The sequence below is a fragment of the Babylonia areolata genome, chromosome 7 (genome assembly GCF_041734735.1).
Source record: "Babylonia areolata isolate BAREFJ2019XMU chromosome 7, ASM4173473v1, whole genome shotgun sequence".
Classification (NCBI taxonomy): domain Eukaryota; kingdom Metazoa; phylum Mollusca; class Gastropoda; order Neogastropoda; family Buccinidae; genus Babylonia; species Babylonia areolata.
Window position 1 is genome coordinate 10,634,856 of NC_134882.1, and position 27,482 is coordinate 10,662,337.

Below are 27,482 nucleotides of genomic sequence, written 5' to 3' on the forward strand. Positions count from 1 at the left end.
GAGTCAAATGCTTTTTGGAAGTCTAAGTATAACACATCTATGTTTTCTCCCTTATCTATCTCTTTTGTAAAGTCCTCCATCACTTCCAGAAGTCTTCTCCTCAATTTATTTGTTAAAGAGTATGTATAATGGGACTGCAATCTCTTCACTCAGCTCTTTTAGTATTTTTGAAGGAATGGCATCAGGACCACAAGCTTTATTTGGATTCAGAGTTTTAAGTTTCTTTTTTATAGCTTCAACTGAAACATCTACACTATCCAAAATCTTACCATTTGACTTTGAAGCTGTACTTAGAGAAGGTACAGTACTTATATCTTCTTTTGTAAAAACACTAGAAAAAAAATGAATTCAAAATATCTGCTTTTCCACTGTCTGTTTCAGTGTTCCGTAAGAATTAATGCATTTAATTGTTAATGAGCTTCTATTAGACTGAAATAATCAAAGAAAAAAAGGTAAGAAAACAATTGAGGCCAGGCTTTATCCAGTCTTCAGTAAATGCGATAGGGGTTTCTCATTTGTTCTGCCCATTGTTGTTATATCAAATGCAGGATCTGTATGAATGTGCTGTGTCCTTTTTGTGAGGGCGATGGGGAGCAAAAGGGTTATCCATGTTTATTTTCCTGTAACTACATACCAGCTGATGAGTAGCAAAAGCTGCAATGATTTGAATTAAATGCTGTTGTCTTATCAAGATAAAACTGTACAATGTACATACTTTTTTTTTCTGCTGTACCGTTTCAGTGGTGTAACTCTCATGCCACTGATTCTGAGTCCCCCATACACACTGAGCCACACCTGGGTTCATCTGTTCAAGTCTCAGCATCAGGAAACCACAGGAAACCATCAATGTTAGGTCGTCAAAAGGGAGAGGAGACCCTGTACTGCTGCTGAGTCACTTCGATGGTGTTTAGTTGTGCTGTTCTGATTTAATGAAATTAAGACACCACCTAAGCCCCATATACTGACAACAGTAATCGCTAAGTCGTGGACCCAGACTAAGTGTCCCCCCCCCCCTGCCCCCACTCCCCTCAGAGTGGAGACCACCACCATGTCCCTCCAACAACAGTCCCTCATGAATCTGCCAACACTGAAGACCTTGACATGACTCACCTCAAGCATGAGAGCAGAGGATATAAGAATGACAATGAATGGTGCTGCTGCTATGGAGGCCCATCAGTTTTAGGTTTGGGACAATGTGACAAGGCTATACTCTGCTTTTCCTTTCATAATGATATCCCACTACTAGCAAGGCCTGAAAGATACAGACGCTTGCAGTGTAGATCAGGAAATTTGAGCAACACATCAAAAGCATTTGTGAAGTGAATGATACTTGACTGTATGGTTCCAGCCTTCAAAGTTAAGCCCATAGCACACTCCCCGAATATATCCACTTCCACTGGGAATTGAACCCATGTCCTCCCAGCTGTCAATCTGTGATGTTAGCTACTTCACCATGGTGGCTTATTGTACTTTTAATTTAACAGAAACTGCAGTCCTACTCTGTGAGGAACATCAATGTTGGAGATGTAATGGAGGTTATTTTCATCTTTTGTTTATTTATGTTCATTGCACACACACACACGCGGAGCTGGATGTGAAAAACATGTGCTGTTCGGTCTACCAATACCCTCTTCAGACAAAATTCTTTTATCTTTTCCTTCCACTCTCTTGCACAATCGTGTGTCCAGCAAGATAGTTGAATGATATCAAATCAGTGGCCATCAGGAGTTTACTGGTGGGTACATAATTATGACAGGGTCCAGCCTAATTACTTCCCCTGCTGTTTACATGCTGTGAGCAGACTGACAAGTGTTTTAAGTCTTGTGTTATTCAACATTTGTATCAGGGTAACCGATGATGAGTTCTGATGCTGGGAATTTCTACTGGACAGATCTATTATGTGGCCAGCATAGCTAAAGGAGTATCAGCACTGGTACTGACTGATGTTCACTAAAGGTGGAGTTCAAAGCCCTTTACTTGACACCCCCATTACCAAGGTCAGGTTTCAAAGTCCATGCCCCAAGCTTGGGACAATGTTTCAGTTTGTCACACTCAAGTCATTGTTGTCTGCTAGGGTAGAGGTCTTCATAGTGGTCCATGTGAGGCCTAACCAAACTGCATGTCTAATGCAGTGCAGTTGTCAAACATGCATGTCTAAAGCTGGACTATTTTGACTTAGTGGAAATCAAAGAATAACTATTTCAACAGTAGGAGAGGAATAGTAGACATTGTTTAATCATAACTAAATGAATGGGTGTGGGAAATGTCTGCAAGCAATAAAAACTCACACAATGTGTTAAACAAACATACACACACATGCATGTACATACAATAAACATATAGACAGACAATATTCACATAGGAAATAAGTTTTATTTCAGAATCTAAAAGCATCTTTCACAAAACTGGAACAACAAGCACATTAAAAACAATGACTATAGTCAAGCCAAATATTTTCTCCCATTTCTGTTTACTCTGGGTAATCCTGGGAGTAAAGACATTAAGTCTGCACGTGAACAGCAGAGAAAATTTCTGCTGATTATTCCAGGACAGAAACATTTCCTGTGGATTTTTTTTTAAGCTTCTATATTTTAGAAGGGGGAAAAAAAGGATGAGTCAAGAATTGATTTTAATTCTAACTTCAGTAAACAATGCAAGTAAACAACCCTCTTTCATCCTTCATACCTCAGACACTTCTCCAAACCTGTGAACCAGAATGAAGCAGTATAATAATCCTTCATTAACCAGAATGAAGCAGTATTATATAATTATCAATCAACAAGAATGAAGCAGTACTGTAATATTTGTTTAAGGACTAAATATACTTCTCAATCTGGTCAGATCCATCAAGATATTGCTGTTATTGACTTTACTGAAAATAAAACATCCAACATGGATCCCTATCTTGGAGGGTTTTTTTTTTGTTTGTTTTTTCTCACATAACTATGACATCCTGCTGAGCTAAACCTAATTGCCATTCCTTGTTACATAATGAGGATGTACACCTTGATGTACACCTTGCAAATAACACTTTATAATTTTGAGGACATGCAAAAGGCTATTTTGAGGATAAATATATCCTTCCACTGCTTTGTTTTATTTTATTCTCACAATGTAAAGAGTTAGCACTTTTTTTTTTTTTTGTTTTTTTTTTTTTTTTTTGATGACAATGCTGTGTTGACAGATATCACACATACCTGCTATAATCGTTAAATTTTTATTTTCCTCTAACGTTTATGCATTAACACTACGTCAATCATTTCTTTTGGATGTTTCTGACATCTGATCTGTTAGAGAATGTGGGGGAGGAAAGGAGGAAAATGTCTTAAATGCAGTTCACAGATACACAGAACACCTTTGGTCCAATCATCAAAATGTGTATCTTAAAAGTGAGAAAGAAAGAAAGAAGTCAAAGACCATCTTAAAACTTTGTAACCAACAGGAATGAACACAAGTCTGTAGCACCATCAAATATGACATGTGCGACTCGAAACATGCACAGACAGTCAACAAATGCATGACAACAGGAGCAACATTCCTTTCCATACCAAATTTTAACACACTCAGTTTCAATTTCTTCAACACTGAACATGGTCACAAAATAATTTGTAAAATTCTAAAAATGTTCATAAACCTACGCATAACCAGGCTGACTTAACTACAAATTTTGTAGGCAGATAATGGAGGGGGTGGGGAGATGATGAAAAATTAATATAATCAAAGATATGACTGACCATTTTTCAGTTACGTCAATTTGTTGTGATTGCTATTTTCAGTATCATGGGACTCACTGATCTTAACAATGACCCTGGTCACTGTAAATTAATTATTACAAAAACTGTTCTTTTTTTCTTTTTTTTCTTTTTTTTTTTATCCTTGCTGGTGTTTTATTGTTGCTGTGATCTAAGTTGACAGCAGACTGATCATATGGGTGTGAAAATACAACAAAATATACCCCAAAAAATCCCTTTGTTCATTTCTAAACAAATCTTGTAAAAATCAACTCACTATGAATAAAGAGAACTAGAATAGAGTCACAAAACCAGTTTCTGTTAATTAAACCTTTCCACTAAACCACAACAATGCCAGAAATAACCCATCAAACTGATTCTTACCGCTTGAGTCTGTCACAGGCAACTCAAACAAAATGAAAGGAAAACTAAAAAGATCCTGTCCATGGTTGCTTACAAAAATGTGGGGAAGAAGACACAGAGGGCAAGTAACAATTCTGATTTCTTTTGTTTTGTTTTTACTCCCTATCTAATTGTCAATATCCTTCGTGAAGGCACAATGGTATTTTCAAACAAGTTGTGTGATGACAAAAATCATCAGGATTCAAACAACTCTGGCTTGATTATGAACAGAGAATAAAAACAAAACAAACAACAAGAAACAACAAAACAACTGGGCAAGGAAGGAAAACTGAATATGCTGGAATGGAGAGATAATCTGGAAAGGTGAAAGGAAGGTGGTTTCCTGAAATTAAAAAAAGAAAAAGAAAAACAAAAAAAAAAACACATCAATGAGAGGCATTAAAGTAAAAAAAAAAAAAAGAGCAGACCTCCCCCAAAGAAAACTATTTGAATGAAGATTTCTTCAACAGCGCATGGTATTTTGAGCACTTCAGTCACTGCATTCACTCGCCGACACATCACAGCACAAGCAAACTCCATGGGAAGACACACTGAATATCACAGCCAGCTTGCTTGGATAATGAGTCTTAAGTTGTGACAGAGAGTATAGGTGAAAAAGAAAGAAAAAAAAAAAGACATGTTTTTTTGTTTTTTTAATACCAATTGGAGAGAAACCATGTGTGCTTGTGCTGGCATGCAAGAATAAGTGCCTGCATGAAATAGGTGAAGCGAGAGACAGGCTTAAGACAGACCAAGGCAGCATGCACAAGAAAGACAGAGACAGTCTGTTACAGAAGTGTCAGACACGTGAGTACACAGACGACAAAGAAACAAAACAAAGTGAAGCAAAAGCAGCAGAGACAGTGTGTTACAGAAGTGTCAGACAAGTATACAGACAACAAAGAAACAAAACAAAGTGAAACAAATGCAGCAGACAGAGACAGTATGCAACAGAAGTGACAGACAGGTGGGCACACAGACAACAAAGAAACAAAACAAAGTGAAACAAAAGCAGCAGACAGAGACAGTATGCAACAGAAGTGACAGACAGGTGGGCACACAGACAACAAAGAAACAAAACAAAGTGAAACAAAAGCAGCAGACAGAGACAGTATGCAACAGAAGTGACAAACAGGTGGGCACACAGACAACAAAGAAACAAAACAAAGTGAAACAAAAGCAGCAGACAGAGACAGTATGCAACAGAAGTGACAAACAGGTGGGCACACAGACAACAAAGAAACAAAACAAAGTGAAACAAAAGCAGCAGACAGAGACAGTATGCAACAGAAGTGACAAACAGGTGGGCACACAGACAACAAAGAAACAAAACAAAGTGAAACAAAAGCAACAGACAGAGACAGTATGCAACAGAAGTGACAGACAGGTGGGCACACAGACAACAAAGAAACAAAACAAAGTGAAACAAAAGCAGCAGACAGAGACAGTATGCAACAGAAGTGACAGACAGGTGGGCACACAGACAACAAAGAAACAAAACAAAGTGAAACAAAAGCAGCAGACAGAGACAGTATGCAACAGAAGTGACAGACAGGTGGGTACACAGACAACAAAGAAACAAAACAAAGTGAAACAAAAGCAGGCAAAAAAAAAAAAAAAAAAAAAAAAGAGAGAGAGAGAGAAAACAAGAGAGATCACATGAGATATGTAAAAAGAATAAAGAAAGAGTGAATGAAAGCAAGGGATAAAGAGTTATCACCATACTGAAACAAGACATTTCCACCAAATGTTACAAAAACATTTATATTTACAAGAAGTTGAACATAATCTATACTTACAAACAACTGAAAAGAAAAGAAAACAACCCTTAATATCATGCACGTCATATACACTTCATTCTTTCTTGTGACTCAAAAAACTGTCGCATACTAAATTCTCAGATAATAGATCATAAAATATTTCAAAATAGCTTTCTAAATCATCTTATTCAAAACACATGTTTAAATAATTCTTTTTAAAAATCAAGTACTTTAAAATACAAAAGGAAGACAAGTCAATCAGGCCGAATTCTTGAAAATACCTGACACTCAGTCAGGTGCTGTGAATTTCCCGACTGCTTGCCCTTCAGATCTGACAAATAATACTTTCATAGCACTAGCACTGTAATACTGTTTGCTTTATATACTTGCAGATGCTTGTTTAGTTGATAAAAAAAAGAGCAACTTTAAAGAAAAAACCGAAAGTATACAAAGTTGCAAGAGATTCCTCAGGAAAGCTGATGCAGCAATTTAAGAGTGTAATCTGAAACTTAGAGCCCTTTTCACCTGTGTGTGTTGTGATTTTTTTTTTTTTTTTTTTTTTTTGAAGTACCAAGCACCCTCTCTCAACAAAGTTTGTAGCAGATGTTAGGTACCAGAATGTCCTTGACCCACCAAACCAGTGCCATCCTTGGCTGGGAAAGTGTTCAAACTCTAAGGAGTGTCAAGTTCCGATCCAAATGTCCAGTTGAATACATAAAGACCATCAGATTCATCAACATCTATCTTTAAGGTTGTTCTCATATTTATCAAAACACACCTCAGCTGTCTTGCATATAAGCCTTATTTATGGTTTCCATAACAACTAAATTGGATTTTGGTTGATTTATCAACCATATTCTTTCTGAGGGGTGTTGTCTGCAACTTAAAAAAGAAAAAGGAATACTAGTTACCAAATACAGAGAAATCTGAGGACTGCATCCATACTTTATAATTCTCTTTCTTTCAAGTTTTGATGAATAATAAAACCTTTAAAAGGCAAGAACTACATCAGAAGTACGCATGCACATAAAATGTAAAACGTTGAGCATTCTGCGATCCCTGGGGCATGCTGGAGAAAAGTTTGCAAACAACGAAGAGAAGAAGGCCTTCACACGGAGGAGGGAGCTGACACGGTGGATCCAGCGACCGACCGTGTGCGCAGGTTTTCCAACACGATGGGCAGCTTCTCCAGTCGCACTTTCACCACCTCCGGTAACATATGGCTCTTCTGGAACCTGGTGACAGTCATCACAAACATGTACGTGATTACAGGTACAAATCCTGCAGTCAACCCACACACAGTATGCAGTTAAATAATTTGACGAAAGACACACACACACACCATACATAGTTGAAACAATCTAACAAAACACACACATGCACACATACTATGTGGTTAATCTAACAAAACAAAACAAAAATGTACACAAACATACCATGCTGTAAGTTAATGTGACAAGAAATGAATACTATGCGGTCGAATAATCTAACAAAACACACATATATACTATGCAGTTAAACAATCTAACAAAACACATGCACAAACTAGGCAGTTTTTACACTGGCTAACAAAACACACAATGACTATTTATGCAGTGAAGCAACTTAACAAAACATAGATACTATGCAGTTAAACAGTAACAAAACCCCCAAATTCCATGCAACTAAACACAAAAACAAAACATGCACAAACAAAACACAAAAGCATAAAATGAAAAAAACATCAATCAATAATGATAACATTTTCATATACTCCATATACCCCCTAAACCCTTATTTTTCTTGCCAGTGGAAAATAAAAGAGAAAAGCAAACATCAAGAAGCCAAGCAACATCAAGTAGACACCAGATATTGTTCAGCTGAGTGGAATTTAGACACTGCTGTCATCTCAGAAACAAAATGGCAGACACATGTGGATCAAAAAATGGTAGTCTTTATTCTGTACGCTGCAAATATATTACTTCATTCTTTATTCTTTTTTCCACACTGAAACAAACTAGAAGACACATGTAGACCAAATGATGGTAGTCCTATATTACATAATCGTTGCTACCCAGTTTTAATTCAGAAAACAAACCAGAACTGTAGAAGACACATGTACACCAAGAAATGGTAGTCCTGTATTCTGTGATAGTAACTTGCCAATATCTAAGTCATCCTCCTTTCTTCTTGAAAAAAAAAAAAAAAATCAAATCTGCAGCAACAAATCATCAAATATGACAGGTGGTTTTCAGATCATCTTCCCCCAGCAAATAGTGAACATTTTAAACCAGCACTTCAGTGATCAGAGTTTGAGGCTGCATTTCGACATAATGTTGTGTCCTTGGGAAGGGCATCACCCCAATTTTCCCCACTCCTCCCAGGTGTAAATGATACCCAACTTCCAGCACAGAAGGTGAAAACGGCAGAAGGTGAGGACTGGGCTAAAGCCCAGCACTAGGTAAGAATGAATATGAATTTACTGCCTCTACGGTCGTAAAAGGCTACAGGACATTATATTTTTTAACTTCTCTCCTAAAAAGAAAAAAATGGAGAAAAAAAAAAAGCCCTGCCAAAACTCCTCACTTGGTCACTTTGCCGGCAGTGTCAATGTAGGTGATGGTGGTCGCCGAGGACTTCATGCCCAGCTGGGTGCCATCCACAAACTTGACCCAGATCTCCCCGTTGGCCAGCTGCGAGGCCCAGCCGATGTCCTGCACAAAGATGTGTTGTACCACCTCCCGTGACACGGGAGCCCTCAGTGCTGTGCTGTTCTCCGAGGAGGTTGTGGTCACCGCTGACAGCAGCGTGTTGTCCAGGGTGCTGTTGCCCTGGAAACCAAGAGGGCTGTCAGCGTCCGTCACCAACGTCACCAGCGTGCTGTTGAACGAGGGAACCTGAAAAAGATGGGACAGGGGTGCGGGGGATGGGGAGGGTTATAGGAATGAGTTGATGCATATCCATCATATTTCAAAAGAAGGAAATCCTTTTCACCATATAGGACACCCAATACTTCTTGAAAAGGATTCTGTAATTTTCTCAAAGAAAAATATGTGACTTCCGGTTAACAAAAAAACCCAAACCACCCATAGTTAAGGAAAAAAAGATGAAAAATATGTGCAATGGGGGCAAAAAGAAATACTGCAATGATTTATTTGTGTTACATCTGCAGCAAGAATACAAAAAATGTCTTTTAAAAATATATCAGAAATTTGCTGTAAATGCTAGAAAATGAACATTACTGCTAAGTCTTTCGTTACATTTTTTAGTTTTGGTTGTTGTTTTTTTGCAGCCCCATAGTATCAATCGTCTCAGTGGCATTACTTAAACACCGCTAATTCTGAGTCTCTAATACACAGTCGCACTCAGGCTTGTCTGCTGCGGACTTCGTTCCAGCAGTCCACAGGGAACTACTGATATGAGGTCGCCAGGAAGCCACACCACTGACCAGAGACCGTGCGTTACTGCTGAGTCACTTATGTGGTGTTCAGTTTGGCCTCGTCTGATTCAACATGCGCAAGACACCACCTGCTAAGCTCCCGATGGATGATAATAACTGCTTTGTCATGGAGCCAGACTGAGTGATCATCTCCTTTCAAGTGGAGACCGCCACCACCACATCCCTCCAATGAGAGCTACACATGAATCTGGTGACAACGAAAACCTTTACAGTAACCCATTCCAAGACATGGGATCAAAATAGGGCCACCATGTCTTTCTTTGCTTTTCAGCGCTCAGTTCAACTAGAAAATTGTTTTTTCTCCCTTGGGGCAAACGCGTTCTCTACACCGCTAAGCTGGGTTGCATAAGCTGTCATGCTTGTTGTTTTAAGAATTCTCCTCCAAAGTCTGTGCTAATTGTGTAGAATATTAATGCTAAGCAAATCTAGTGTTCTTAAGATGGCTTAGTTACGCCTTCCAGCCCTTCAGCTTCCCACAAACATCCCCACATCTCAAGTCCCCTGTCTTAACTCACCACAGGCGAAGACCTGCCAGGCAGGGAGGTGGGATGACCACCACCACTGTCATCCACCACATGCAAGTGTTGAGTGCTGCCTGCACTGGAGCTCCCTTTGCTGCTGGAGTCTGTCCCAGAGTTGGGCCGCCTGCAATGGGACAGTAACAGCTACATGGATGACACTTCCCAACACTCAATTAACCCTTTCGCTGCCAGTAAAATAAGATTTAAGTGAAATCTATTTGCCATGGTCTTTTCACAAAAAAATGGGCATAAATTTTTTTTAAAATTCTGTGCTCTTTGTTATTGGAGAAAGACCCATAAAAGTATATAAAGTATATTTTCTGAAAGGTAAATCACTAAATGAATAAAGAATACAAAGCACATGATGTTTTCCCATTTTATATATATTTTAGTGACATGCTGTTGTTTTGAAATAAGTGTTTTATTTTTTGTCACATTTTCAACTTGTTCATTACGAACATTATTCAGATAATTTGCACTAAAATATATTTTCTGGACAAATGGATATCTGCAAACACAAAATCATGCTAGAACAGCCACAATAAAAAAAATAAATAAATAAATAGAGACAGATACACAATGCATTGTGACTTCTCCAAGTGATAATATGGATGTGAGGCCACGACCCCTCAGTCTCCACCTCCCTCCTCTTCACCCCTCTCACATGATCACTTTATCCAGTTCTCATCAGACCGCGTTGGCCGAGTGCCAAGAAAATCATTCACACTGTGTCCTGCTAACAATTCGGTCACTTTCTGTCGGCTGCTACAGCCGGCATCACTCACTGATAGTCATATCTTGACCACTCTCTTGATTGCTCCCTTTATTTTCTATCAAATTGTCCAATAAATGTTCATCACTGTCTTCTCCTTCAAATTTACGCTTCAATTCTTTCTGAGCATCAGCTAAAGAAAGCAATCTTGGTTGATTTAGTTCGCCACGATCACATGTCTTGAGCATGGCGTCAGTCCGACATTTTGTTGACCGAGCAAGGAAAGGAGCCAGGCAAAACACTGCGATGGTAACCCAACCAAAACGTTCAAATAAAGGAATGCCTCATGACGTAGATGGTGTTTCTAGCTATGAACAGAATCTAGAAAGATTCCCCAAGCTAAAGTGACCAATATTTTTGTCAACGAACTGACTGCAAACCAGGGAAAAGTCAGAATATTTCGATGACGAGTTATGTCGTCATTGTGGCAACGAAGCGTACATGCTTGCGATGACGAGTTATCTCATCATACTGGCAGCCTAGGGGGTAAAAAAAATGAAATATTAAAAATTCAATTCAGGATTTGTTTACCATAATACTTTTCTTTTTTAATTAAATGGATTAACTTCTGCAATTGGAATGTTCTTCACATGCTATGAAGTTCAAACACTGAGACTGTGAGAGGATTTTAGGATATTCCTCCAAACACTCCCACCATCAAAACATCTGTCCAAAAATGACATACCTTTCATTTCTTCCTTCAAGGGTTTCAGTTTCTCCAAAGTACTCATTATTGATTTTAAAAAAAAACAAAAAAAAAACCCCAAACAACCTCTTTATTATTTATTTCATAAAAATTCGAAGCAGGAATATCAGACTTCCTTTACCTTCCCTGCCAGTCACAGTGAGTCATAGTTAAAGTCATTTTCAACTATGATATGTTCATGGATTAACTAAATCAAACAATTTAATAAATCACAGATATATAATAATCATATGACAGACACTTCAAATTAAATTAATAAATGGAGGATTAAACTTGTGTTTTCATCAACCTTTTTTTAAGCAATTTCTCTACTAATATGACTAATGTCCAAAGAAGGCTGCGTACTCATTCAACAACAAAACAAGAAGGATGGAATACTTCCATGACTCACCTTCCAACAATGACTGGAAAGAGCTGTTCTTTCAGCAGTCCGTTGCCCTGCACTGCTGATATGACTGAGTCCAGCTGAATGCACTGCTGGCGACACTGTCAACACACACCACACATACACACACCCTGCTTGAACACCACTGCACATGCAGCTGTGTCATCGCTATCTTCAATTATACAAAAAGGGATCTGACAACTTCAGACGAATTTTGAGACATAAAGAAGTGGCAGATTTCCTTGTCCTGTAGCATTTGCGATGTTGGTGTGCGCATGTCAGCATGTGTGCGTGTGTGATAAGTCTTTCTGCCACCCTAACTCCATTTTCCTCATCCCTCTTATCTTTTTGATTATGTTTTATACATGCTGCCATCATGCCTGTAGATGTGGCAATGTTGTTGAATTTTTTTCACAATATAAGCTACACAAAGCAGAGGCAAAGATCCTTAGGAAGAGGGCAATGAGGAGAAAAGGGATTCCACTTTTTTTTTCTTTGTTTTTAAGAATGTCCATGGAAAGAAAGGACAGTTTTTCTACTGCATTCATCACATCACTAGTCACCATAAGCCTTCCCACTCTACTCACTTTTCGCCCCAGTATTTATTTCTGTGTAATGCACGAGTCCTATGTCTCTAAATCAATTGGTTTTCCCAATGCATATACTCTACCATGGCCCAGTACCTTTTCTGTGTAGTCCACAAGTTCCTGAGTGTCGTGGCAGAGCCTCTGACTAGACATGGCAGAGTCCAATATGAGCGACGTGCCTGTTTTCTCCACGATGCGTACTCCTTTGGCAGTCACTGACAACTTCCCACCTAAGCGACACACAGGTACAAAACTGAATGGAAACAAGTTAGTCACCTGAAGATACTGTGCAAGCAGGTCATGAACTTTAGTTTGTCATCAGTGCATGTTCTGCGTAATGACTTTGCTGTAATTTGTGCATAGTTAGGACTCAAGCAACAATACTGTGAATGCCCTGTGCCCAAACCATAAAGTCTTGACTTTCAATATCACCTTAAAAGCTCCACACAATCAGAAAGCTGGCACAACAATGCACAGAATAATTCCTTAATTCTTTCATATTTGCCAATCCTCTCCTTCTCTCTGTAATGGCATCAAATTCAATACTTGCTTTAATCTAACGGTCCTAGTGCAAAATTAAGCTGAAAAGTAGATCATACTAGATGTATAATGCCCATAAATGCTAATATCATTATTTTTTCCAAACTTTCCACTGTGAATAAACAAATACATAAACCAGTCACTAAACACAACAAATACATCCATGAATTCAAGTAGGCTCTCGTGCTACAGCTTACCATCATAAAAGATGGCCTCAAAATCAGGTGAGGGTTGGTTCTCCATCAGCATACACTTGGCCCTCTCCGTGTACATCGTCACTTTGGGAGTCTTGGAGCGCACGAGGCCAACAAACCTGAAGCCCATAGAAACACAGGCTGGAGTGCAAACACACAGATACACAAGGCAAGGTACACTGACTTTTGTGTTAAAAAAAATCCAGCAAATACACATACAGACATAATACAAGTACAGATTCTTTGACTTTGATGCTGTTGCTTGTAGTCCAGCCTACAGCACAGCAAGCATGAAATTACAGGCATGCCAAGAACTCCATTTTCCTTCCATGAGAAGGATGGTATATGCGTTACTTTGACATTCTGAAAAGAAAGTCTAAAGGAGTACTGACATCATACTAAAAATTCTTAGAATCAAGACTGTGTTGAAGCTTTTTTTTTTTTTCAATCTTAAAAAAAAAAAAAAAACCAAAAAAAACACCTTTCAAAATATCTCCACATCTTGGATCATTGACAGGAACCTGACAGATCAAAGTAACTTACTTGGCTGCATACTGATATTTCTTGAAGTACTTGTCTGGAAGAGTCCTGAAGGTGAAAGTTTTACAAGAGGAAGGGGGAGAGGGTGGCGCCTCTCCAATCGCAACCCCCCTGCCACCGTCCCCTGGATGGAAAACAATGATCTGCACAACAAACATCCTGTCACTGTCAGTGTCACAAATCCACCAGGAAACTATTGTGTGTATATCATATATATATATATACGATATATATACATCTGGGATCAAGTGGGGAATAACAAAAACCTGAAGAAAGTATGGAATAAAAAATCACAGACTTCCACTGGAATTATCTTAATATATAACAAACCACAATGATGAAGAGTGAGACAAATTAAATGAAATCTTTCATAAACTGACATAGCGCAATGAAGAAGAAGAATGAGCTAGCTTAAGATTTATCAACATAACCAGCATGCACTCCCCCGAAAACGGAGTATGGCTGCCTACATTGCAGGGTAAAAACAGTCATACACGTAAAAGCCCACTCGTGTACATATGAGTGAACGTGGGAATTGCAGCCCATGAAAAAAGAAGAAGAAGAATCCACATATCACCACAAAACCTGATAATCTGGTAAACAAAAGAAAGTGTTTTCAGCAAACATCAAACCATTATGCTTAAAGTTGTCACAAGATACTCTTCAAGTATGACACACCAAAAGCACTGCTTATCTGGAAACCAGTTAAATGCTGCAGCCGTGTAGGTGCACACTGAATTACCTGCTGCCCATCTGAAGATATGGAGAACACCTCCACCACCCTCTCCTCTCTCCCCTTGTTCTTCACAAATTCCATACACACTTCTCCGGATTCCAAGATGTTCACCTGTGCAACAAATACATGAGTTGCAGGTGTGTACAATCAAATTTCATATCATATGGATAACAAGAAGTCAACTGTCATCGATCTAAAGCAGATAGCTATTTATAATTTGAAATCAGAAGAATTCAATGCTAAAAGAATGTTAAGCTGTCCATTTTCATGCACAAATTTATTTCCAAGAGGTCTCAATTCACCATTTGGCAGAATCAAGTATGGAGTATTGTTAGAAACTGAACCAATGAGATTAATCAGTCTGATCTTGATACAATGATAGTGTGTTTTTTACAAATTACTTTTTCATAATTATTCAAAAAACAAACAAACACTTAATATCATTAACAGGATACTAACATCACCACTGGTTCTGAGAAAAAAAAATGTATTAATTTCCAAATCTGAAATATCATTATCACATTGTGAAAATGAAAGTCAATCCAGTATTATATGTGTGCATTTATAGAAGATGACAAGAAGGAACTTTGTTACTTTGCAATCATCCTGACAAAAAAGATACCTCTACCGACTGTTACTGATGATATTAGTGAAAAAATATCAATTTAAAATTTTGCAATAGACACATACAACACACAAACACACACACTTATGCAAATGCACATACCGAAATGGACAACAGAATCAGGGTAATCATGAATGTTCACTTCATTTACAAACATGAAAGAAAAGCTAAGGAGACCATCTAAACCAAACCTACCACAGCATTCTTGGTTTTCTGACGGATCGGTCTCAATCGCTGAGTGCTGAGTGGTTCCTTAGGCCGACCAGGATCTTGCTGAGAGCCTTCCTTGCTGGCCCCTCTTTTCTTGTCTTCGTCGCTGCTGTGCTGTGGACTGGAACTGTCAACCACATCGTCCCTCTCACACTGAGTCACCTCCTGCTCTGTCAAGCACACTTTGCCAGTTCTTTCTGGGGTTCCAAACTCCACGGAACCATCAGGCAACGCCACTGCTGTTTTGCCTCTGGAGCTCTTCCTGGCTGCCGGTGACTCACACTGGCCTAGGTAGGCCTGCACTTTGTGCAGCAGTTCCTGAGTCTGAAAATTGGGAGGAGGCATGTCCTTGGCGGCTCCCCCTCCACCTCCTCCTCCCACGGGCGTCTTGTCATGCAGACTGTTCTGCAGCGACTCCGACTCAAAGTCCAAAACTCTACGCGTAGCCTGGAGGCTGAATTCCTCTTGGGAGGAGAAGCCCGACTCACAGCCCTGACTCTGCTGCCCCATGTGCTGATGGTGGTGGTGGAGGTCACGGTGACCGTCCTTGCTGTGCAGGTGGGGGTGGTGAGCTGCGTCCCCAGAAGTGCCGTCCACCCCGTGCTCGTTGCCGGCGCTGTGGATGGAGGAGGCGCTGAATGACCAGCTGCTGGAGCTGGGAGTCCCAGCGTGCTCTTGGTAGCGCTGAGGGTCAAAGACCGCTTGGCCACCAGCACCGTTACAGAGCGCTTTGCTGGCACTGGCTTCACGATGCCCTTGGTGTTGCTTGCTGTCAGTGTGTCCTTTGTGGAGACTGGAATCGTAGGAAACCGCTTTCCTCAGGCCTGTCTGTAGTGGCTGCTGAGCAATGGCTGCACTTCTTGGACCATTCTGTGCAGTCCTGTCCGACCCTGGCACACTGAGGGAAATAGAAAGATCAAAACACATGAATGAGACTATTTTGAAAAAGCCTATCCCCACTCATAAACTAAGCTCTGAGCACTTTACCAACACGGAGTCATTTGCACAACAGGCTGCCTACCTGACTACCATTTGGGCCCTCATCATTTGCTTCCTGTGTCATTCAATCAGGTTTCAGTCACGCACAAATACATACTCATACAGACATGTAACATTATATGTGTATGACTGTTTTGTTCATTTACCCTACCATTTAGGCAGCTATACTGTTTTTTTTGGGGGGTGCATACTGGTTATGTTCTTGTTTCCATAACCCACCAAACACTAACACAGGGTTCCCAGGGACTTCAGGTTATGCTAAGTAAGGACCTTGTAAGGACTTATAAGGACCATCTCAGTATTTTGTAAGGACCTACAAAGTTAATAGGAGACATAATAATCATACCTGTACATGTCTTCCATGACATTTTTTGAAGTCTTCTGATGATCAAGGGCTCATTTAAAGTCATAATGAAGTGTCTTGTAATATTACAATACAGTCACTCACAACTGAAGAAAATTCACACATGAAGAAGAGTCTTGATGCCAGCACACTGAGTATTACTGTAATACAGATATTCACACACAAAGTCCGTTGAAAAAAAAAAAAGAATAAAAAGAAACAAAAACACACACCTGATGTCTTGATGCCTACATAGTGAACACTACTAGCAGAAATTCTATCACCCACAATTAATTAGCAGAAAAAATACAAATGCACACACAAGATGTCTTGATACCTGTACACTAAGCATTACTGGAAATATAAGTGGGGGGGGGGGGGGGGGGATCAGGATCTGTTCTTCAAATTAACACAGTTTCATTTCTCCCTCCACTCTGTCGATGTCCTGCTGAACCTTCTCAGTTTCATCTTTTTTGTCTTTGGCCAACAAACGCATGGTGTTCGATCTTTCAATCAGACTGAAGCTTCTCTGCTCCTGAGCCTGGAAACTCAGTCGGTCAGCCTGTTCCAGGAGATGACGTGCCTCATCACTGCTGGTCTTCAGTTTTTTCTTCAGTGTGGTCAGTTCTTCTCCCAACCTCTTCCTCTGCTGAACTTTCCCATCTGCCTCCTTCTGCTTTCTCTGCTCAGTGAGGTATCTGTCATACCTCCCCCATGCCCCTGAAGCTGATACCAGCAATTTTTTGTCAATGACAACCTCCTCCACTCCTCCCACACTGTGGATATGATCTAAAACAACTCTGTGGGCCTTCAGAGCAACTTTGCTGAGATTGTCTGCCACCACTTCTTTGTTGAAAGAGAAACCTCTTTCCACAACTGCCTGTCCGTGGGACAAAAGAAGGAGCATCCTCACAACAGACCATAGAGTCCGGAATTCATCTCGGTCTGCAATGACACTCTGAAACATTTGTGCAAACCTGCTAGCGCCTGAACCCCTTTGTATGGATATGCACACAGAAGATAGAATACGCATGTTTAAGATCCTGTAATCCATGTTTGTTTAACATGGATTACAGGATCTTAAACATGCGTATTCTATCTTCTGTGTGCATATCCATACAAAGGGGTTCAGGCGCTAGCAGGTTTGCACAAATGTTGACCAGGGAGGTCGGAAAAATCTCCACCATTTACCCACCAGGCGTCATTACTGGGATTCAAACCCGGGATCTTCAGATTGAAAGTCCAATGCTTTAACCTCTCAGCTATTGCACTGCAACAACTATACTTTATAATCAGACATGAAAGATAAAAAAATTTCTGAAAATTATCATACTCACATTGCACTTAGACCAACAGAATGAAGGGAAACTGAAAATACGGTTATCATCAAAACAATTCAGCTTGGTTTTTTTTGGATGTTTTTTTTTTTTTAATCTAATAACAACAAAGTTCATGTTTTTACACACCAAATTTAGTTTTATCAACACTGAAAATTTTTCTTTCTTTTTTTATGAACAATACAAGCTGAAGCACTTTTCTCAAGAATGTTCTGGACATCAAAAACAGTCTACAGAATATTCTTGGCATCATAAAGTCTTACAGAGTGTTCTGGACATCATGAACAGTCTCTACAGAATGTTCTAGACATAATAAACAGTCTCTCCTGAGTGTTCTGGATATGATAAACAGCCTCCGTAGAATGGTTCGGACATCATCTACACTCACTACTACTGCTGTTTATCACCGACAAGACGCTTTGACCGGCAACCACTGACCTTTCCCTGTCTCTGACTGGAGGGGAAGGAGGATGGGCATGCCTGTGTCCCCCTCCAGGCCACTGGCGTGACTGGGCTCCATCATCCCCCGAGCAGCCCGAGAGCTCCTCATCCTCCTGGATGGGGAAGGCCGGCATGGGATGCCTGCGGCTGCTGGAGCTGGACCGCGTGGAGCTGACCGTGGCGATGGTGCCTCGCCCGCTGTCCATCGACATCTCCGGCGCCTGCAGACACGACAGCTGACATTGTGGATCGTTACAAGGGGCACAAGCTGTATCTTTCATTCCTCTGAATGACAAGAGATATGCATGCCTGTGAATGACTGGTGTGTTTACAAGTGCTTTGATTTCTCTCTGCGCAAGTTTCATTACTGTTGTTACAAGAGGTACATCCATAGTCTTGAAACCATAACATTCTGTGTCTATTCTTTCTTGATTTTTCAGTCCTTTTTTTGTGTGTAACTCTTTTGTGCTGTCCCTGTTTGTGTTCACAAGGTGACAAATGTCAGTACATTCTTTTTCATTCAAGATTGTCTTCACTCCACTCCAGCAGTCAAAGTTCTTTGTTCAACTTAAATTTATAAAAGAAACTAATATTTATATCTAATTTTTATTCAATTCTAAAAGACAAAGTGTTTGTTTCCTCTATTTACCCGGAAACTATTTTGTCTGTATATTTACCATCCCTTTTCACCCACAGCTCAGAATATCAAAGCAATGCATCAACTATTCAGTAAAAGGAGCTCAACAATCAAGTCTTTGTACTCACTTGTAGAACTTAAAGACTGCTTACCTGTGCGATTTTCGTGGAGGCAACAAATGGCTTTTTGGTCATAAATGGATGGCTGAGGACATCTGGGGAAACAAATGGGTATGAAATTACATGTTAAACAATGATGGTACAAGAACATACAGAAAGGAAACACACTTAAGAGGAGGATTCAGGACTTAGGACTAAACTACCGGTAAACAGATTGGAAAATGGCAAGAGGAAATGAACGACAGATATCTGGACAGACAAACGACTGTACTGTAATGAAATGACTGCATTGTACTGTATCATTTAAGTTACATTCTTCTTATTCTTTTTTTTCCCCATAAGATATTCAGCAGCTGCACTTTCCAGGAATAATACAACACCAAAGAGCAGCAACACCGTTCCCTACTTTTCAGTCATTATTTTCCATAATTTTTATTGTCTTGTCCAAAAAGACAAGCGCCAAGACCACAGCCGGAGATACATAAGAATTGCAGAGCAGAAGACACACAGGTCTACACAAAACTCCAGGTTTTCCCCATAAACATGTGAATTTGTTTCTTTCTACAAAACACCTGTAGCATGAAAGGTGCATCACTTGGAAAGCCTCTGTCTATAGCTTATAATATTGGCGATAATCAAGGAACCGAGACACGTACCGTTTATCTGAAGCCGCTGCTTTGGGTTCTTACGAAGCAGACACTGGATAAGATCTCGCGCTTCCGTCGAGAGGTCAGAGGGCAGGTCGTACTCTGCCTGAATGACCCGATTGAGCGTGCTGCGAACAGCGTCCGTGTCAAAGGGGGGCTGACCAACCAGCATGGTGTAGAGCATGCAGCCCAGAGACCACACGTCTGCCTCCAGACCGTGAGCCAGTCGCATGGCCACTTCTCTGTGGAGGGAGGACATGGGAGGCAATGCAACTGAAATCACCTCCAAGGTCTGCCTTCACGTCAACAGTCTTGTCAGCTTGTGTTGAAATCTCACGTACCAACACAAACTGTCAAGCGCTGCTGGCTATATCGGTTATAACTTAATCAATGGGAGAAAATCAAATGGGAGAAAAAAAAGAAAAAAAGCAGAAAGTGGTGTTTCAAGTCACAAGTCAAGAGCAATCAGCCAAAAACTGAGAAAAGGGTCTGGAGAAATACAACTCTAGATCAAATGTGTGAATTTTCAGCCTTCCAAAGTTATTTCCCTTCTTTTCATGACCTCATCAGTGACAGGACTATTGTCGTGAATTCTACGGGAATGGCAGTCAATGGACTAACAGAAACTTTATTAGCTGCACAAATTATTAATTCAAATGTCTGATGTTAAACAGAACAGAACCACACCGAATAACATCTGGTGTCTCAAACTGAGAATCCTAGTTTTACCAAGAATGAAACAACATACAAAAGAAATGCCAATGAAAAATAAACTTACGGGGAGATATAATTTGGCGTCCCACACATTGTGAAATGTTTTTCCTCAGGCTCCGTCAGCTGTGTTGCCAATCCAAAATCAGCTATTTTCTGTCAATAAAATATCACAGAGATGAAAAACAAAAGAAAAACAAAATCAAACACTATAAAAGAAAATTAAACACAATTTCACCTTTTTTTCCTTTTTAAATTGTTAAACATTGCAGATTTTTCAAGAAAACAACACTCTCTCTTGGAATATAATTATCAAACTCTAAAAATTGCTTTGTTTAGTTCATTCAGTCATTGTCACTCTCTCATGAGACCCACAATCAATGCTTATTCTGTATTGTACTGCACTGCACTGCACTGTATATTTGTATCTGTATTACTCTTCATCACAGCACAGCATTCATTTGGACAGGAGGACGTTAGAGAAGGATAGGTCCCAAACAAAACAGAGCAAAAAAAACCCACACTGACACCCCATTCAAGCTAATTCAATCACAATCCCCCCCACCCCCCCACCACCACCACCCTCCTCCCATCCCCTCCACTCTCTCAAGTTCTACTACATTGGACCTCACACTACAGGGTTCATGTCTTTGGTCAACAGGAGATCGGAGAGGGTGAGGTCCAAACAAGACAAAAACAAATAAAAAAACAAACAAACAAAAAAACGAAAAAAAAAAAGAAAAACAACAGACACCACCATTCAAGTTAGATTTAACACACACCTTTACCCCACCCTCTGAAGTTCAACTACATTGGAGGTCACAGTGTTCAGTCTTTGATAGCAGGAGAAAAAAAAAAGAAAAAAAAAAAGACATCACCATTCAAGTTAAATCAATCACAATCCCCAACCCCCACCCCTTCCTCAGAAGTTCTACTACAAAGGGGCTCACAGTGTGCATGTCTGGTCAAAAGGTTGGAGATGATGAAGTCCCAAATAAAACAAAACAACACAAAAAGAAGAAAAGAAAAGACAACACCATTAAAATTAAATGAATCACAATCCCCATCCAGCCTTCTGCTCCCCACCCCCACCCGAGTTCAACAACACAAGCTCACAGTGTTCATGTCTTTGGTCAGCAGGAGGTTGGAAAGGGTGAGGTCCCAATCAAAAGACAAAAATTGAGAAAAAAAGAAGAAAAAAAGAAGACAACACCATTCAGGTTAAATTAATCACAATCCCCACCCCCCCTTCTGCCCCGCCCACACCCTGCCCCCAAATATCAACTGCATAGGAGCTCACAGTGTTCATGTTTTTGGTCAGCAGGAGGTTGGAAAGGGTGAGGTCCCAAACAAAACAAAACAAAAAGAAAAAGAAAAAAAAGACAACACAATTCAAGCTAAAATAATCACAATCCCCACCCCCCCTTCTGCCCTGCCCACCCCCTGCCACCAACAGTTCAACTACACAAAAGCTCACAGTGTTCATGTCTTTGGTCAGCAGGAGGTTGGAAAGGGTGAGGTCCCAAACAAAACAAGACAAAAAGAAAAAGAAAAAAAAAGACAACACAATTCAAGCTAAAATAATCACAATCCCCACCCACCTGCCTTCTGCCCTGCCCACCCCCTGCCACCAACAGTTCAACTACACAAAAGCTCACAGTGTTCATGTCTTTGGTCAGCAGGAGGTTGGAAAGGGTGAGGTCCCAAACAAAACAAGACAAAAAGAAAAAGAAAAAAAAAGACAACACAATTCAAGCTAGAATAATCACAATCCCCACCCCCCCTTCTGCCCTGCCCACCCCCTGCCACCAACAGTTCAACTACACAAAAGCTCACAGTGTTCTCAAGGCCCGACTAAGCGCGTTGGGTTACGCTGCTGGTCAGGCATCTGCTTGGCAGATGTGGTGTAGCGTACATGGATTTGTCCGAAAGCAGTGATGCCTCATTGAGCAACTGAAACTGAAACTCACAGTGTTCATGTCTTTGGTCAGCAGGAGGTTGGAGAGGGTGAGGTCCCTGTGCAGGATGCCGTGGGTGTGCAGGTACAGCATCCCTTCCACCACCTGCTTCATCACCTTGCGCGCCTCCTTCTCCATCAGAACGCGGTTCTGGGTGCGCAGGTAGCGCTGAAACTCCCCATTGTGGGCAATCTCCAGCACCAGGTACACATAATTGGTGTCTTCAAAGTAGTTGTACAGCTGAAAAAAAGTAAGAAAGATTTTTTGGGGGGATTCTATTTACCATCCTTTACAAGGTTACATAAATGCCATATCATTACCACTTTCAAAGTTCTGGAACTGTTAAGAAACACTAAAACAGTAATAATCTTAAAAAACAATAAAATAAGAAAACACAATCAAATTCAATCATACATTGATGTCCACAGATTCAAAATAATATCATCCTTTGCAATATTAGAAAGTTCAAAAGAAATGAATTGTTTGCAATAAAATTCAAAAACAGTGCTTTCAGTAATCAGCACATGTCAAGAGTTCTTTTTTTATGTTTTTGATGGCACTTTATGAAGAAGCACATACACCAGCCTCATGAAACAAAAAAGCATAAATCACTTATTAGTGTCTTTATAACTACCACTAGAACTGTTCTGTGTTCATATACCGAATCTTTCAATAAAATTTATTGTCATCCTGACTAACTGCTGCTGGACATACTGCTTTTTTCTTTCTTTCTTTCTTTTTTTTTTTTTTTTTGCACAAGTGTGCTGGCTGCATGTGACAGCAGCTGAGTTCTACTTTTATCATCAACCAACAGTTTGTCTACTGCAGGAGACAGTCAAAAGAAAACAGACCCAGTCTGATGCACCAAGTCCACTGAGAAGTAAGAATGATGGATTCCATCCCTTCTTTAGTGCTGTATACATGTTTAACTGACAGTAGAGAAAACTCTTGCTTAAATCAGAGTGCAGGAGCAGAGAAAACTCTTGCATAAAATCACTGAGTGCAGGAGTTAAACTTAAAGACGTGATAACCACCAAGCGAAAGCTTATAATTTATAGTATGTACAACATAGACATGATGATGATACTATCTCGTTACCTCTAGTTAGATTAATTCATTATTATCTTAGTGTCTTAATATCATTTCAACAAGTAGAAAGACATATAATTAAAGACTACATGTCACTCATGATAACAAACTCACAAAAACTTTGTTGCTGTTTTTCATAAATCTGTTATTCTACTATTACTGAGTACTATACCTCCAAGATGGATGGATGTTTCAGCCGTGAATGGATTTCTACTTCTTTCTTTACTCTTGCAACCATGCCAGCTGCTTTCATCAGCTTCTTGTCAATCTGTATAACAAATACATATAACAATCTGTATAACAAATACATATAACAAAGTATCACTATCAGTTAAACAAAGAAATGTTCAAAATTTCAATTTCTTATTGAAAAATGATGGAATTACAAGTACCCTGCTTCCTTTGAATTCATTATACCTGGATCTTGCAGCCGAACTCATGACTGTATACATGGCAGCAACAACAAAACAAGGCTCCCCAAAGCATGGACTGACCCCTCAGCTTAAATTAAAATCCCCTAGGATGTAACCTTTTACACATGATGTATGTATCATACTATAGTATTTTATACAAAGAAAGTGAATCACTGAATGACACGTCTCCCATACAGTAAACACTCCCCTCATTGCAAACATGATGCTTGCATAAAAAAGATACATCATAATTATCTGAAAACATCAATGGGCAAAATGACGAAGCAATGGAATACTGTTGGACAATCTGAACTGAAGATTATTTCAGTATTTCATTACTTAAGAGAATGAAACAAGAAATGTGAACAACTGAACTTGAATATATATAATAATTATATATATATGAACTGTAGTGTGTGTGTAACAAACTACTGTAGTGTGTGTGTAACAAACTAACATTCAGTAACAGTATCACACACATGCCCATTTACAAGTCAAACCCTAACGGCAGTAACGCACACAAGGAACACAAACGGTATGTAATGTTTTAGATGAGTGAAATCATCTCCCTTACTAATAATTAGTTTTCAGCCTATAAAGTATAACATCCCATTAACAGGCACATTGTGAGATGTGTGTGTGTGTAAATGTAACTTCCACACTGAACAAATGAAGATCCATTCTCAGCAACAAAAATATTAATGACCTGCTATTGTTCAGTGTGTCAGAATGTCACATAAAACTTTAAAAGTGCCAAGTTTTGTGAATAAAAAAGAAAAATGTAACAGTAATTTTTGGTGAAAATATTCAAATCTATTCTGTGCCCTTCCAAGGGATGCAATATCATTATAATTAGACTGTGTGGAAAGAACTGATCATCTGCTATTGTGCCAAATTTGGTATCAAATCAACTAAGTATTTCCAGAGAAAATGACAATGTTAAAGTTTACCACGGACACACAGACATACATACAGACAGACACTGAGACAGACATACAGTACACAAACACAGACAACAGAACACCGGGTCATTACATAGACTCACATTGTTTTCACTTAAGACTCACATTGTTTACACAAGTGAGTCAAAAACTAGAGTTTTCTGTCACATAGTTCTCACACGCAAATTACACACTTCATATAAAAAAAAAATTTATATATAATATATAATTGTCCATTTCCACTCCTCCTCACGACCACATCAGTCACACTAACAGAAAGAAAGCTGAAAATTCTGACATGAATCATTTACATACATGTGTATTGACCAATGCATACATTTGATACAATAACTTGAATTTTAAGTGTATTTAACTATAAGTCAGAAAGTGTCTCACCATTTTGATCGCCACCTCCTGACCAGTTTTGTTTGATCTTGCTCTGTACACACAAGCAAAACCACCTTTGCCCAGAAGATTGAGGACCTGGTAATCCTGTTGAAGGGAAATGTTTTTGATTTTATTTTATTTTGTTATATTTCAACATAGTTACTATATCATTTTTAGAATGGCAGATCAAACTCAAAGTGATCCTCACTCACACAGTGAAACACATATTGCATACCTCACACAGTGCTACACACATAGGCCACAAATTACATTACCCCCCCTGACCTCTCCCCCTCCCCTCCCCCCACCCCCTCACACTCATTCACACACACAATGAGTGAATGACACACACACACTTACTGACTTAGTTAGGGATTAGAGAACTATTACTTATGACTATGCAATTTAAATTATGGCTAATGCTATACAAGCACACACATACATCATGCGCACACACACACACACTTTCACTTACCCGTATGCGTACACAGTAATTCCCCCCCCCCGACCCTCCCACCCTCCCAATCGATTTTTTTCCTTCCCTCGTCTATTATCACTTACAGTGAAAAGACGTTAAACTAAAGAACGAACAATACGTACACACACATAAAAAGCCAACAACATTAAACAGAATTCAGTCTCATTCACAGAATCATAATCATAGAAGAAAAAAAAAAAATATATATATATATAATACAAAATTTTAAATGATAACAATCGACAGACAGTACTCCACTAAATAAATCACTGTGACCTTCCAATATCAAATATTATGGGATTGTTGCTCAGTGACATAATCATGATAATGGTCAAGAATACCTAAGCATCACCATTTCACCACATCACCCATGTTTTTCTAAGAAAAAGAAAATCAGCATACTATAATTACTATTTAACTGCATAACTAGGCTTAAAAGTGTAAAATATCAAAATACTGTAGCATAAAAAATATTCATTTAGTAATATTAATAAACTAACATTTTTCCAAATTTCTGTTCATTGGAAATGTCCATTCTAACTTTGTTGTTGTGAAAACCATGTAGATTAGCACTGAGTCGTATCATCTATTAAATTAAGTATTATTATAAAAACAATAAATTCAAAAGGCAAGTAACTTGGAATCAATACTTTTTCACATCAGTTGATTACAGAATAAGTACAACTGTTATTAATTCTAAGAAAGATTGTCATCAATCAATGTAAAAAAAAAAAATGTTCATATGATAATAATATTATTACTAAGCTACGAGCATTTAATTTACACTTTTGTCATAAATAAATTATTTACTTCAACTGTAAAAAATAAAAATAAAAATGATAGCAATCTCATACATAGACACTGAAACTGAAAGTGAAACACACAAAATCTCAACCAAGTTAAGTTAACAGTACAATGAGTACATTGTTATATCTTGGGTGAAATTAAAAAGACATGAAATATACCATAATGTCAGTCAAGAACCATCTGTCAATGTATCCAGTCAACAGTGGAAACCTTAGTTTAAAAGCAGTAGTATGGATCTATACAATGATACACTTCACGACAGTGAAACGCTGACTGACTGAAGTTACTCATCCATGATCATGACCTCACAAATGATAAAATCATAAATCTTAAATGCAACACTTTATGACTCACGTTTAAACTCATGGTGAATCAAGAAACACTTCAAATGACAACACTTTGATTTCTTATGACGCTGGCAGTTCCAGCCTTTCTCTTTCCTTCTACATGTGATGATCGTTCTCTACGACCATCCTCCGATATAGAGCATGCGTGTGAATCATTACGTATCATTGTGCACCACAATAAACACGGGCACTGCAGAATTTAATGAAGTCTACAGTCAGCTTGCGTCACTTTTCTTTTAGTCATCCACAAAATCACAATCTGGCTTAACCTTTTTAACAATACTATTTCAACATTCACGACTGTCAACAGATTTTCGATCAAACACAGCAGCCTGTTTTCTAGATTCCAGCATGCACAAACTTGTTGTGGTAATATGAGTTATCTTCTCTTATCTCATTCTCTAACGGACACCTCACGTACCTCGATACTTTCGCCGCCAGCTCTGGGCTTAGCACCGAAATTCTTCGCTGCCAGACGATTCATTATACCCTCGTGTTACACCGAACCAATGTTCCTTGGTTGTGCGACCCAAAACAATACATTGATCCACCGAAAGCACACTTTAATCGAGCCACAATGCGCCATTTCAAAAATCTCAAAAGACGCGCTTATGACACTAATCTGATCCCGCAGTGAAATAAGTATGACTAGATGCTGTATAAAATTATCCGTTATTGTG

General features: G+C 39.2%; 1 protein-coding gene across 3 annotated transcripts; it reads right to left on the reverse strand.

Moving 5' to 3' along the window:
- Nucleotides 1-2,365: 2,365 nt before the first annotated feature.
- LOC143283698 (serine/threonine-protein kinase PLK4-like) lies at nt 2,366-27,404 on the reverse strand. Of its 3 annotated transcripts, none has more exons than XM_076589938.1 (17): nt 27,224-27,404; nt 25,180-25,275; nt 23,602-23,697; nt 22,353-22,580; nt 20,450-20,538; nt 19,681-19,913; nt 19,058-19,119; nt 18,266-18,489; nt 15,134-16,046; nt 14,320-14,424; nt 13,581-13,720; nt 13,041-13,156; nt 12,400-12,533; nt 11,723-11,817; nt 9,848-9,977; nt 8,459-8,769; nt 2,366-7,128 (listed from the first exon to the last, which is right to left on the reverse strand). In XM_076589938.1, the coding sequence occupies exons 1-17, from the start codon at nt 27,284-27,286 to the stop codon at nt 7,002-7,004; spliced, it is 3,162 nt and encodes a 1,053-aa protein (XP_076446053.1). In that variant the 5' UTR covers nt 27,287-27,404; the 3' UTR covers nt 2,366-7,001. The 3 variants fall into 3 exon arrangements, with proteins under 3 accessions (XP_076446053.1, XP_076446054.1, XP_076446055.1); XM_076589939.1 differs by lacking the exon at nt 27,224-27,404 and adding an exon at nt 26,810-27,134; XM_076589940.1 differs by lacking the exons at nt 22,353-22,580; nt 23,602-23,697; nt 25,180-25,275; nt 27,224-27,404 and adding an exon at nt 21,499-21,521.
- Nucleotides 27,405-27,482: the final 78 nt, after the last annotated feature.